The sequence below is a fragment of the Aplysia californica genome, unplaced genomic scaffold (assembly GCF_000002075.1).
Source record: "Aplysia californica isolate F4 #8 unplaced genomic scaffold, AplCal3.0 scaffold00019, whole genome shotgun sequence".
In the NCBI taxonomy this organism is placed as follows: Eukaryota; Metazoa; Mollusca; class Gastropoda; order Aplysiida; family Aplysiidae; genus Aplysia; species Aplysia californica.
Window position 1 is genome coordinate 1,722,351 of NW_004797289.1, and position 14,878 is coordinate 1,737,228.

General features: G+C 40.1%; 1 protein-coding gene across 3 annotated transcripts in view; it reads right to left on the minus strand.

Moving 5' to 3' along the window:
- The window catches only part of LOC101855694 (acetyl-CoA carboxylase), a gene marked incomplete at its 5' end in the record, with an annotated part of 72,560 nt that overhangs the window by 6,167 nt on the left and 51,515 nt on the right, over nucleotides 1–14,878 (minus strand). For all 3 annotated transcript variants that reach the window (XM_035971817.1, XM_035971815.1, XM_013086742.2), the window contains 12 exon segments: nucleotides 385–555; nucleotides 1,929–2,074; nucleotides 2,841–2,962; nucleotides 4,488–4,665; nucleotides 6,051–6,186; nucleotides 7,295–7,391; nucleotides 7,723–7,816; nucleotides 9,858–9,972; nucleotides 10,789–10,932; nucleotides 12,530–12,640; nucleotides 12,846–12,943; nucleotides 13,418–13,538. In XM_035971817.1, the coding sequence (XP_035827710.1) occupies nucleotides 385–555; nucleotides 1,929–2,074; nucleotides 2,841–2,962; nucleotides 4,488–4,665; nucleotides 6,051–6,186; nucleotides 7,295–7,391; nucleotides 7,723–7,816; nucleotides 9,858–9,972; nucleotides 10,789–10,932; nucleotides 12,530–12,640; nucleotides 12,846–12,943; nucleotides 13,418–13,538 (1,533 nt within the window).

Below are 14,878 nucleotides of genomic sequence, written 5' to 3' on the forward strand. Positions count from 1 at the left end.
TGTTCTATGGTCTGCTGGGGTAATAATATAGTGTAAAGCGCATAGAGCCTGCTGTTGAGCGGGGATATGCGCTATACAAATGCTATCTATTATTATTATTATTATTTAAGTACAGCTGCAAAGCATGCCTGACAGTTGACATCGCGGGATACTGTCTACTTTTTGTTTCAGTAAGAGTTTTATTATGGCACTTGCAACACCACAAGGTCATTTAAGTGCTGGAGATTAGAGTGTTACAAGACAGTAACAAACACAACAGAGAATGAGGAAAGATAAGGACAACAGATGTTTGATAGAAAAGTAGGAGCAAACCACACCAGAGCAACCGTCAACCACCCAACAGAACGAAACGATATCAGACAAACTTCTACACCAGCCACTCACATTGATGGTTCCCCGGTCCTCCACAAACCAGCGGCTGAGCATAGAGTCGAGCTGGGCCTGACTCGACTCCGGCAATTGTTCCTTCATCAGTCTCTTGAGACGGTGTTCTAGCAGCCTACGCCGTAACCTCCAGTAAAAGAACTCACGTGACTTGGACCACTCAATCACTTGCTGCAGAAATAAGGGGAGTGGGGGTGGGAGGGATGATGTATCAATTTATGAAACTAACTCATGTGAATAGTAAACCCCCTTTTTACTGAAACAACTTCCAGATTTCTTACATAAAAAGACCGTAGAAAAGTGACATGCCTAAATGGCAATGTTTCTTTACAAAGGCTTTCCATATTTCTTAAGGTATGGAAAAAGACAGAGAGAGAGATTAAGTCTTTTTTGTGGTTTTAGAAAGAGTTTTACAGCACTTGCAACACAATTAGATCATATAATAAGAGCCAAATAAGTGTCCAATATTCGAGGTGCTGCAAGGGAGTAACAAACGCAAAAAAGGAGGAAAAATATGGACGACTGATGTTGGATTGGAAAAAAAAAGCAAACCACACCAGAACACCCACTAACCACCTTTAGAGTAAGTCTTTGGAAACTTGTTTGAGTAAAGGAATCGCACTGACACAATAACAGCCATTTAGTGCAGTAAAAAAAAAAAAAAGCTAGGTTGACAGAGAGTAACAACAGCATAGGGAATAAAGAAAGAAGCCCCTACGAGTGGTGTCCTTCAACCACCTGCTTAGAAAACAAACGCATGTGAACAACTCATTCTTTCACAAATGATTTCCATATTTTAAAAAAAAAGAGAAAACAAAAAGAGCGAGAAAAAAGGGGAAAAAAATTACACAATAAATCAAGTAGCCTTCCACTCATTCTCTCTACTAATGCATTCACATTCCTTGCATAAAACATACAGATGGAGAATGAAAGCTTTAGACTAAAACAACAAGAGTGAGTATGTAAGTTTGTACTAAAAGATACAGACAGAAAGGAAGCTTTACAAAACTAATACAGGCACTGTTATATCTAAAACTCTTTCTCCCCCAAAGGGTTAAGACATACCTTTAATAATCCACATCATGTAAAATTACTTTGAGAGAACAGAAACATTAGATAGAAAGGTAAGTGCAATTGAGCCTTCACCCTTTCTCTCCCACAGATCCTTCACAATCTTTGTGTTAAATAATAGGAGCTTGTTGTGTATCCCACCTTGTATCATCCATAAGTAAAAAGGTAACATTCTCAGTTAAGTTGGCATCATGGTGTTTATGACCCTGGTTTGTATACTCAATGGATCGTGCTTATACTTTTTTTTTTTTTTAAGGGGGGCGGGGTCGGGGGAGCTTTTAAGGCTCTCTACTTGGCTCAATCCCAGCAAAAATGGCATCTCCTAAATAATCTAACAGAATTAAAAGGAGCATTAAATCCATATACTCCAATATTTTTATAAGTAAGCAACAAGCGGCCCACTCCACACCGCGGCAAAAAGAAAAGGATGATGAGACCTGCCGGACTACTTAAACGACAAGAAAATGTCGTACCGTGATGCATCCTTTCTCCTCCATGCGGCCTGGCGTGTCGTGGAGATCGGCAAACATGACAGCCACGGAGTGATACAACGGGATTAATATATCCTCCCGGTCTTTCAACTGTCGCTCCAATGCTGCCTTACTCTCTGCATCCAGATCTGAGAGACAATTTCCACACATTATTTTATTTTAAAAACAGTTAAAAAGTTAGTAACATATATGAAAGGAATGCTGCCATAAAAAATGAAGCATGGTAGAAGAAGCAAAGAGAAGTAAATCGCCACAATGAAGATCATTTAGTGTTGAGAAAAAGCGTGACTACAAAAAAAAAAGGTAGAGTACAGAAGCACAATGTACCAGTGGCACCCTTCCACTACCTACATAAACTAATTTAATCTTATCGTTCTAATAATTTTCAGCTACAATAACAAGTTTAGAGTTTCTGGAATTCTATCTCCACAGAAAGCAATAATAATATTTATGATTATCATAAAAGAGCTAGACCTGAAGCAGACATTACCAATTATGATGCACCACTCATTTCCCTGGAACAAAAAAGAATATTATACTGTCTTTTCCCATCATCCATCTGCTCCAAGTTCTCAATGTATACTTATAATAATTAACTGATTCCTGAATATAAAAATATAAATTTGTCATTTTCAATCACTCTCTTTTTCCGTCTCCATCCACACCAACATACTTATAATAATTAACTGATTCCTGAATATAAAAATATAAATTTGTCATTTTCAATCACTCTCTTTTTCTGTCTCCATCCACACCAACATACTTATAATAATTAACTGATTCCTGAATATAAAAATATAAATTTGTCATTTTCAATCACTCTCATTTTCTGTCTCCATCCACACCAACAATGTCTATGGACTGATACAAATGAAAAAAAACAAACAAACAAACCTGGACTGGAAATCTTTTCCACAATGTTTTTGCACACAGGGTCCAGACGGCGGATACATTTCTCTACGTCTTTGCGCCTGAATTTGATTTCAACTGTTCCCTCTGGTTCTAATACACCACCCCTGGAAAACAAAGCAAAGATAACATTTCAGAGAAGACTTGAAAAACCATCTGCAAATCGTTCTTCATGTAGTCATTATATGTATAGAAAAGACGTATATAATTAGACCTCTCGCAAAAGTAAAATGTACAAGTATATAAATACACGTTACACTTACAGAGAGAGAGACACATACAAAGGAAAAGCTATAATATCTGCCACTGATCTGTAAACCTAAAAAAACCTGATTTTACAAAATTCAAACCTGTCTGGCAACAGAGAGGAGGGCAAGGCATGCAAAGATGTGTCTTGTGTTGTGTCTTTGCTCAGAGATGAACTTCTCGTGTACGTTGTGAGATCAAAGTACATCTACTCTATCTACTCTGTCCAAATCTGATTGGAGGCTCTCATGCCCTAAAGTTTAAGGTGTTCGCCTCTCATTCAAAGGTCCCGGGTTCGAATCCGTGTAGCGCTAGAAAAATTTCATTCTTTAAAATTGTCTCCTTTCACCTCCTTTCCTGCTCTCTAGAAATGTTCTGTCGTCTGCTTTCGTCTCCACTTTCTGCCCACACCCCTTCACCTCCTTTGCCCTCTCCTTGGGGCTCCCGACTCTTTCTGCAGCCTTACTACTGCTACTCCTTGGCTCCTTCTTACTGCTTATCTTTCAGCCACACCCCTGATCTTCTGGAAGGTAAGATCTACACCTTGCCTTCTCGGACAAGGGAGAAAAATCTCGGAAGTCTCGTGTGTAAGTGGCGCACGTTAAAGATCCCTTGGAGGTTTAAAATAGATAAGAGTAGGCTTCGGCCGCCACCCAGGAAAAATTCAAAATTTCCTACCAACTGAAAATGTTTAGTGTGTCCCGCACACCTTATGAGGTTGTGAGCGCCGTAAAACACTTGCCAAAAAAATATTTTAAAATCCGATTCGTGGGCTGTAAAGCAGCCTTATTTGTTTTGCTATCCCTCAATTTAGTCATTGAGGCATGAGGTAAATGAACTAATGTTGATGGGGGCGTGGAACATTTACCACAATATCTACAACAAATTCTTGAAACAACACAGTACATCATAATCCCATTAAGATAACTGATCTGTTGGGTATGCCTGCGTACACAACTGCACTGAGAGAGCCAGTGTTAACGAACACGTGCCTTAGTGTGGCTTGCTCCTTCTTTCTTATCACACATCTATTGTCCTTATCTCTACTCCTTGTTTGTGTTTGTTACTCCCTTGCAACACTTCTAATCTTTGGCACTTATATGAAGTAATTGTGTTGCAGGTACTGTAAAAGTCGTACTAAAACAACTTAAAGAAAAGACAACCTCTCTCTGCAAGTCTTTTTACATACTCTCAGAAATGTGGAAGGCCTTTGTGGAAAAGCAAGTTGCCATTTGCACATGTCACTCTTCTACAAATACTTTTTTTTTCCATTGAGGAGGGTCGGCGTACATGACTGCCTGTACATAACTGCTGAGAGAGTCAGCGTACATGACTGCCTGTACATACCTGCTGAGAGAGTCAGCGTACATGACAGTGAGTACATACCTGCTGAGAGAGTCAGCGTACATCTCCATGTAGTCCGGGTTGATGAGTGGGTCCACTACCACCCACGAGCCACCACGTAGCTCCCCGTACGGCGGGATGTACACGAAGATCGGCTGCTTGTACTCCCGGATGGCGTCCACAATGTACGAGCCAAACTTTATGACCTGGTCGTACATGTCTGAGGAGGGAGAGACAAAATTGGAATTGTCATGTATTATGCCCTCCCATAGACACAATTTAGACCACTTAAGAGGCAGATGAAGCAGTACCCCCTTGCTCTGTCCCTGAGGTTTTATGCACCCCCATAGACACAATTTAGACCACTTAAGAGGCAGATGAAGCAGTAATAACAATAGATAGCATTTGTATAGCGCAAATCCCCGCTCAACAGCAGGCTCTATGCGCTTTACACTATATTATTACCCCAGCAGACCATAGAACACTCCGAAACATTCTCAGCTTCCCGGGAAGCATACAGTGCAAGCAGCTGATTAAGCGCTCAAACACTAACATACTGACAAGATCTTTCGCTGTCTATAGCCGGGTACCCATTCCCACCTGGGTGGAGTGAGGAAAATTCGTGTAAAGTGCCTTTCCCAAGGACACAACGTCGGGTCCCTGACGGGATTCGAACCCACGACCTTACGGTTGCGAGTCCGAGAGCCTAACCACTAGGCCACCGACGCCACAGTACCCCCTTGCTCTGTCCCTGAGGTTTTATGCACCCCCATAATCTAGCAAAATTTGATCATTTTTTTTCATAATTTCTGATTATTTTCCTTCTTTGTTAAAATGAACAGAATCGCATAATTTCACATTTTTGGGCTCAGTTTGCATAATTTCAGAATTTTTTTTGCGTAAAACTGCGGGGACAGCTTTGCTCGTCAGGACCAACATGTGCTGTGAGGTACAATATTCGAGTGGACAGATGGAGATATTGGCAAAACTTTCCCACACAGGAACCAAATCTGCATCTTTTCATATGAGGCAAATGTCCTAACCATTCCACAATAGATGCTGAAGGTTAGAAATTTTCCCACACCGTGTACTGATTCCCGTTTCGCAGTTTTTTAAGATTCTCACACTGTACTTGAATTATAATAATGTGGAGCTACAAAAAAATCCCCAAAACTGTTGTATCTTTCGACGGGTATATCAAAGTTCACTGGATTTGACAAAATAGATAGAATGACCAAAGAAAAAAAATCTTAAAATCAACACACTAACAGTGATCAAAACAAAATATATGTACAGTAAAATCATAGACAAAAGACAACAATATTTAGGCAATTTTCAACAAAATCACATTATATACATACATTTTCTTGTTTTATTTTTTATTTTAGTAAGTGTTTTATGGCACTAACAACACGATCACGTCATATGAGAGCTGAAGATTGGGTGTCACAAGAGAGTCACAAATGCAAAAAAGGAGGAGGGATAAAGACAATAAGACGTCGGACAGGAAAGAAGAACAAATCCCACTAGCGCAACCACCAACCACTCACACATACATTTAAACACGCAGTAAAACAACAAAATCAAAGTAAAAAGGTCCCGTACCCTTCATGCCTCCCGAGAAGCCCCTCCAGTTGGCAAACATGAAGAGAGGCAACTCCTCCCGTGACATGTCTTTGATGGCCTGGGCAGTTTTGTAGGCCGAGTCTGGGAACCACACCTGGCCGGCTTGTTGGATCAGCTGAGAGGGGAAGACCCGGAATAATAGTCAGATATATATATGTGAATGTATATGTGCATATACGTATACTTTTTAAAAATAAATATCAAATTATGAAATTACAAATCAAACAGGTTCACAAATACAGCACTATTTGAGTGCTAGAGTCATAGATGGTAAAAATTGTAACGAGAAATGCCAATGAGGAAAATGACAAAGAGCAGGGAAAAAAAAGTAGAGGAAAGAAATATCCCTTACAAGGAATGCCCTCTGACTGCCCACAGCATAGAATCCATGTTAATATATAAATAGTTAGTGTGCTCTCACAAAAAAAACATGAAAGTAAAGAATGGAATAAACATTGAACAGTGTCACGACTGGAAACAGAGAGTAGTAAAAGGATACAGTCCACATGATGTCATATTTACTGGGCTAAACAATCGCACAAAAAACATTGGTTGTGCACAACCACTCTCACTGAAGAAGACAAAACGGTACTAATAGACCAGTCAACAGCCGACAATTTTTCACAACAACTCTCATAGAAACTCTTTCTTGCATTTTATGGCACTTGCAACACAATTAGGTTGTACAAATGCCAAAGATTAGAGGTGTTACAAGACAGGAGTAAAGTAATAAACACAAAAAAGAAGGAAAAGTGATAAGGATGATAGATGTTGGATAGGAAAGAAGAAGCAAACCACACCATTGCACCCACCACTGAATAGGAATATGAGACAGATTAGTTGTACCTTATATAATCTTTGCTCAAGAAAACAAGAAAAGAAATCTTATTTGTGGACAAACAAACTCAAACAAGAATGTACAAAACAATAACTGTGGATAGCCCATCTCCCCCCCCCCCCTCCCCCTAGGTTATCATTACAGAGAAGTCTTCTCAACTCATAAAAAAATTATCTATGCTATAAATCTTTATCTTCCAAACTTGGTGCCTTTCTAAAAATTTTAAAAATAATTCTGAAATAATGATAATAATTGCACTCATATGACGATATCCACCCAATGTAGTATGCTCTAAGCGCTTTACAACTATAAGACATGCAGTCTTCTCTGTTCCCAAATCTCTTGATCAACAAACGTGTAAAATACAAACAGCATCATCACTGACCTTTGACTCTGAATCAGCATTAGCAGGGTCAGCTGGTACATTCAGTTCTACTGACCGGGTCTCCACGGCAACAACACCAACAGGAATGCCACCAAGTCTGAGAGGGGACAAAGACAGACAAATAAATAGATAGATGTAAATATCACCGACTGGAAAACTTAAAAAATAATTCTTTGTAAATTCATCGTAGTTGACTGCAGGTGCGACAACCCAGTCTTACTATTTACTGAAGTGAAATGCCCTTTACTTCGGAGGCAGCCATACAGCATTTTAAAGGTAATTGTAATTATATATATGGACCAGAATTTTGTATGCCCTTGTTGAATCGTCTGCAGCTAAGATATCTACGCACACAGCATGCATTTAATCTAAAATGAACACAGACTTGACGAGGAAGAAAACAAAACAATTGTGTGTGGACGTCTCACCTGGCGCGGCCCGCCACCACTGTCTGTGCCCATGGTTGCATGATCTCGTCGAATGACCCGCGGTCGAAGAAACCAGACAGCCAGCTGCCTCCCTCTGAAATACAGAACATACATTCGTTAGCTCAAACCAGCAAAAATTTCTCATCCTTCTTTTGTTTTTTATTTTGGAAAGAGGTTTGCAGCTCTTGCAACCACACATGGTAATGTGAGCATGCGTCATCCTACTTTAAGAATTCATTATCTGTTGTTAACAGGAGATTGATTTTCGAGTGGGGAGGCAATTTTATTGAGTTATTGAGTATCTCCATTTGTCTGCTAAAAAAGTTGTTTCCTAGTTAGCCTGGGTTTAAAGCAGCCCATTTCCTAAATCTAAACTGTACTGAAGAGAATAAAAAAAATTTACAATCATTTACTCTTGAAGGGGCCTCAGTCACTTGTCAGGAGTATGGAGATCTGACCCAAGAATACATTCAAAGTTGCCTCTTGTTTAAATCATTAGCACAAGAGAAAATGTCAAGTTTAAGCAAGATTTCACAAGAACAGATTTAGTTGGATTTGATGCAAGCTGTTCCACTGACATGTGTAAAGACTTCCATGACTTATATAAAACTCCCACTACAATTTGGAAGTTAGACCATGCCATGTATATATCTTAAAAAGTCAACAACTATAGTTGATGAATACAATGGGTTTGAATTAAAAACAATTTTAAAAGTTACAACCTTTCACATAAAAAGAATTGTCTAGCAAACCAACATGATATATGGAAACAAAATGAAAACAAAAGGCTCGTTTACCAGGCAGGCAGCTCACCAAAAACTCAACTTCTTCTCTTGGACACAACAATAAAACTATTCCCCAAGGCAATTTTGGTGAAAACAGACAAACGTCAAAATACAGTTGAACCTGTGTAAGGTGGAATCGCAAGGGAGCCAGAAAAAAAATTCCGTCTTTGACTTGTGGTTTAGGGGGGAAATGGAAGGAAGTCTCAAAGGCCCTGCCGGTGGGATTAAGGGTCCCTTGTTCGGTTGGCAAGCAGTGGTCAAAACTTCACATGTCTCAACTGCTATCCTCTCTGATAATGACATGCCGAAGTCTTACTTATCCAACTACCACCAGTGCTAGCATTTCATAGGACTACTGTCTGACCTATTAAATACAGAAACATTTGTACATTTCCTTTGCTTCCACCCTTCTCGGCCGGCCTTACGATCAGGGTGGCAGGCATTGGTCAAACTAATTTCACACCTCTGGCTTCTGGCTACCCAGGAAAGTTTACGTGGTGGCTCGCTACTAGAGCACTTTCACTGGCTTTCGTGAGATTTCACACCCACACCACACTGACCATCTGAATGCCGCTCAGGGCTCACATAGATGGGGTAACATCTATCCCAAGGTCCTTGATCTACCCCCTAGACTTTCTGAGTACCAAATTGCACCCTTACCCCTTCCTCGCCTGGCGACATGGCACTAAGTTTAGAGCCGGTGGAACCAAACTTGCGAGTTTTGTTTTAAATCAGGACTGAGTGGGCAAAGCATTTTCCGTCTTAGACAGGTAAAACCCTTGGAAGGGAGTGGATTTTTCTTTCCATTTCCATGTTGGACAGGTTTCCGTTTTATACAGGTAATTAAAGAGGAATATATCAAGGGGGAAGCGAGGAGATTCCTATAAGACAGGTTTCCATCTACACAGGTTTCCGTTAAGGCAGGTTCGACTGTAATGGAATCGAAGAAACTGGCATTTTCCCACCAGGTTGGCAGTTTTTTTCAAAATTTTGTTCTTTTGGCTCAACACCTTTTATGTCCATTCAAAAATACATTTCAGTACGGGTTTTACTGAAAATGTTGTAAAAAGGCACTAAAAATTAAATTTTCAGTTTTCAAGGACTTTCAAGCTATGGAAGTCGCCAAACTTGACGGACATTTTCTCACTTATTTTACCTCTGAAACCAGGCAAACCCCATCTTCTTCAAACCCAATTACCTAAACTTCTATTCAAGATAGAGGGGTATTTTTTAATAGAAAGCAAGACAAATGAACAAGCTTTATGGTTATACCACTAATAACTCTACATGCCCAAAAATTGACGAGCACCTGATCACGACACATCGTGACAAATATTAATTGTGACAAACCTTTCTTGCCAGCCAACATCCATCTCGGATCATACGGAGCTTTTGTTGGAACAAAATCAATGTTTCTTTCTATAGGATCCAGGGGCTCCAGAACAGGCAAGAGTCCACCTCGTTTCTGTGGGTAAAAGTTTTTAAAAACATTTTATAAGCGTAATATTCAGCTAGGACTGAGTTTGGGTTAAGAAAACAAAGGCTTATCAATATAATGATGTTTTATACTCTGCCTCTAGAAGGGAAAAGGAAGAGTTCATGTTGCTTTTTAAGCAATGAGAAGCATATGAGCGACATGACAATCATCATTTAGAGTAGGTAAAAAAACAAGACAGTTGCCCCCCCCCCCCTCCCCCCCCAAATTAAAATAGCTTCACGACTTGTTAAGTTATCAAAGACAGAAATACAGAAAACTACTATTTCTTAAAGACCGAAATCGGGGGAAACGCGAGAAAAGGTCATATTTGCACGTCGATCGTCCTCAAGCTTTAACATGATCCCAGATTGATGCTGCTAAATCCTGCCAAACACTTGAAAAGGTTAAAGGTATGTGTATCATTTGGCTGATGACTGTCAAAAAGACAAATTATTCGCCTGTCCAATAATGTCAGAAAAAAAGAACAAAGAAGCAGATAAGTCACCACTATTGTCAAAGTCCCACTTTATCCCGCAAACACCCTTTCCCTGTTTTTATTCATTCACGCTGACTGCATAAATTGGGGAAAGAAATCATTTTTACTTTATAGCTTAATTAATTAGGAAAATGGCATTGTTATCGGCATCCCGAGAAAGATAGTCTGAATTTCGAAATTACCCTATTAAATCAGAAAGTCTGGCAGGTCTGGACGTCATAGAAACAAAACACCCCCCTGAGAATGCATGTCCGTGACAAACTATTGCAGACATGACTAGTTTTTTTCCGGGCGTTTCTAGAACTCACCACAGGCATGTAGGATAACCAATGGAGGATTTTGAAGACTCCCTCAAAGTCGTCGGGCACGACAGCGTGAGAGACGCCGTTCTGGTACATGATCTGTATCCCTCCCAACTGGCTGTTGCTGGTGTACACCTCACGACCCAGCACCTGGGAACACACGTACACAGGGGGGGGGGGAAGAGATGTGAGTTAACCTTGGGCTATTCCACGGTAACTAATAATAATAATAATAGATTGCATTAATAAAGCGCTCTACTGACGGGACAAATGAGGCATTTTCTCTGTCCCATCAGTTACCGAAACCAAATGCATTGCAGAATTTGCATACAGTACTTTTGTTTGGGTTTTTTCAAATGACTGCATTTAATATGAATCTCAACACGTCTTTCAAATGTTCTGATCATTTAAAGTTGAAATAAATTAATTGTTATTGAACTTCAGTGTTATCATTGAAAGAAAAAATAGTCCAAATGTCCCGTCAGTCACCATGGAATGTCCCCCTGTGAGCCCTCTGTACTAAAATATAGATATGAATGCAACGTGACAAATACACAGGGGTACCGAGATATTGGTACGACAGACCCACCTAAATGTGACGTGTGTTTACATAAAACACAAATTTGAAACAGCAGCATCAATATACACAATCTTAGTGATATTACACCAAAAAGTGAGATAAACAGATAAGATCAACACTAAAATGAAACGTAGAAAAGTATATTTAAAAAATCAATGAAATTACTCAGGAGCCGATATAACTCCTTTTCCACGTTAAATTTTTTATCGTTTCTTTTTAATTTTTTTATACGTTATATAAAGACTGACAGCACAGTTTTGAAGCTCACTATTTCTGCCTCTGTCTCTCTCTGTCTGTCTTTAACTGAGCGTAAAAGTAAAAGGAGAGTTGGGGCTGGCTGGCAGTAGACAGAAAAAGGAAATAAGGCAAATGGGGGGGGGGGGGGGGGTTGATTTGGAGAGAGAGAGAGAGAGAGAGGGAGGGAGGGAGAGGGAGGGAGGGAGGGAGGGAGAGGGAGGGAGGAAGAGAGAGAAAGGGAGAGGGAGATAGACAAAGAGAGAGACAGAATTTTAGTAAGCATTTTACGGTATATGCAACACAATTAGGTCATAAAAGTGTTGAAGATTAAAGGAGTTACAAGAGAGTAACAAATGCAAAACAGAAAGAGGAAGAGATTTAGGAAGACAGATTTTTTTTGGGTTTAGTTTTAGTAGAGGTTCTACGGTGCTCGCAACTGCATAAGGTCATATGAGTGCCAGAAGATTAGAGGTGTTACAAGAGAGTAACAAACATAAAAAAGAAGAAGGGGAGATAAAGACGATAGACGTTTGATAGGAAAGAAGAAGCAAACCACACCAGAGCACCCACCAACCACCCACTGATAGATGTTAGATAAGATAGAAGGAGCAAACCATACCAGAGCACCCGCCAACCACCCAGAGAGAGAGAGAGAGAGAGAGAGAGAGAGAGAGAGAGAGAGAGAGAGAGAAAGAGGAAGAGACAGAGACAGAGACAGAGAGAAAGAAACAGACAGATGGACAGACAGACAGAGACACAGAGAGAGAGAGAGAGAGAGAGAGAGAGAGGCAGAAACAGTGAGAAGCAAGAGTCACAATGCAACCTTGAACAGCCTTTATGATGCTCATAATAGCACAGACTGTACTAGCTACTATCAAAGCTTCCCCAACAACTGGCACAATCTCCACAGAGATAAGATCGCCCTCTGACCTTGTTGAGAGCTCCGGCCCCTGTGAGGATGATGGAGGAATTCTCCACCTGGATCACACGCTGACCGAGTCGCACCAGGTAAGCGCCGATTCCGATCGCACGACATGACACCTTGAGAGGAAAAAACAAACACACATGACGTCATTCTAAGGTTTGTTTGAGTACTTCTGTTTTAATAAAGAGTTTTACGGCATTTGAAACACAATTGGGCAAACCACCCACACAAAAAAAACCAGAATGGGACAGTGATTACACAGAAAAGAAGAAGAAACAGCAGACCACATCAGATCGCCCACCAACCACCTGCAGTACTGACCAAGTTGATGGTGATGACTTCGTTGTACGCTTGTGAGGTCTCCCCAGCAATCATTCCTGCCATGCGCAAACTCTCCACACCAATACCGTCTTCCTTGCCTGGAGAAAAGAGCAGAAAAAACTAGTTATAATAATAATATGCAGAGTTGAATGAAAGCATATTGGTTGTTTGAGTTTGAAAAAAGAGAAGTGCATCGACATAATAATGCTCATTTATTTCAAGTAAAAAGCTAGGTGGACAGACAGAAACAAAAAAAGGGGAAAGAAAAAAAAAGGTAGGACCCATCAGTGGTGCCCGCCAACCACCAATACACATCGACAGTGATGGTCACACAGAGAGATCACAGAGCGAGAGACAAGAGAAATAAAGATTAGGTTCAGAAAATGAAAATGATTGCTAACAATATGTAAAATACTCGCAAAGTTAATGAATCAATACTGTGATTTTGTTCCCCATTGCACTTTTAATATAGTTCTCATATAGTCAGTTGGACATACTACACAACTGCCTAATGAAAAGGCTATTCAAAGTCGACAAATCTGACAGTGTTTGTCGCAACTGCCGCAACTAACCAATGATGTCGGTGATCTTGTAGCGAGATTCTCCGTCGTCTTCGATGAGTTCCGCCCTCACAGAGTTTACAGTGCTCACTTTCTTAAAGTCATCAGGACGTAGATACAGGTACTTGAAACTCTGAAACACAAACATAAGCGCACACTCTGTTTTAGCTTTAGTAAGAGATATACAACACTTGCAAACACAATAAGGTCATACAAGTGCTGAAGGTTAGAGGTGTTACAAAGAGTAACAAACATAAAAAAGAAGTAGAAGAGGTCAGGACAATATGTGTTTGATAAGAAAGATAGAGCAGACCATACCAGAGCACCCGTCAACCACTCGCAAACACACACAACACACACTCATTTAAATTAAATTTATTACTTCGAGTAAAGAGAAGAGGTAGTGCTGAATGAAGCCTCTATGGGCTGTTCATTAATAAAAACAATTAAGAAGAGAAAAATGCAGCTGGAACGACATATAAGCTTTTAACATCACTCACTGAAAAGACAGAAGGCAAAGGAGGCAGGGTTGGATCAAGAACAACTTAATTTAGAGACCTTTTTTTTTAGTAGGGGTTTTACGGCACTCGCAACTGCATAAGGTCATATGAGTGCCAGAAGATCAGAGGCGTTACAAGAGAGTAACAAACATAAAAAAAGAAGAAGGGGAGGTAAGGACGATAGATGTTTGATAGAAAAGAAGAAGCAAACCACACCATAGCACCTGCCAATCACCCACTTAGAGACCCTGAACAGATGGGTGACGATGGAAAACCAGGTACAAGAACAAAAACAACCAAAGGCCATGAATAAAAATGCTGGCTGTCAGGCTGAAGGGTTCAAACTCAAAAGGCTGTTGGATCAGAAATACAAAGTGTGGAACTTTTCCGTCTTATATCCACAAGGAAGAAAAGTCAACACAAAGATATACAATTGGACAACAGTTAGTTTTAGTGGAGGTTTTTTGTTTGAGTGTTTTGCTGCACTTGCAACACAATAAGGTCATATAAGTGCCGAAGATTAGAGGTGTTACAAGAGAGTAACAAACACAAAAAAGAAGGAGGAGTTATACGGTACTTGCAACACAATAAGGTCATATAAGTGCCGAAGATTAGAGGTGATACAAGAGAGTAACAAACACAAAAAAGAAGGAGAGGAGATAAAGACGATAGATGTTTGATAGGAAAGAAGAAGCAAATCACACTAGAGCACCCGCCAACCACCCATGTAATTGAATGTCCAGCTGTGTTACAGAATTAGTGGGATGGAATAGGTGTCTGTCGGAACAACTCCTTGATAAACCGTCACCAAATCCCTTTTGTAAGCTGCCTGTGTCAGTTTTGACGAAAGACCCGTTCAATCAAGAGTCAGCAATGATTAAACAATGATCTCAATCGTTTTGTGTTTTTCGTTTTTTAAAAATTTGATTTGGGGAAATCAAGCAGAAGACGGACAAAATGCAAAGTGTCGACT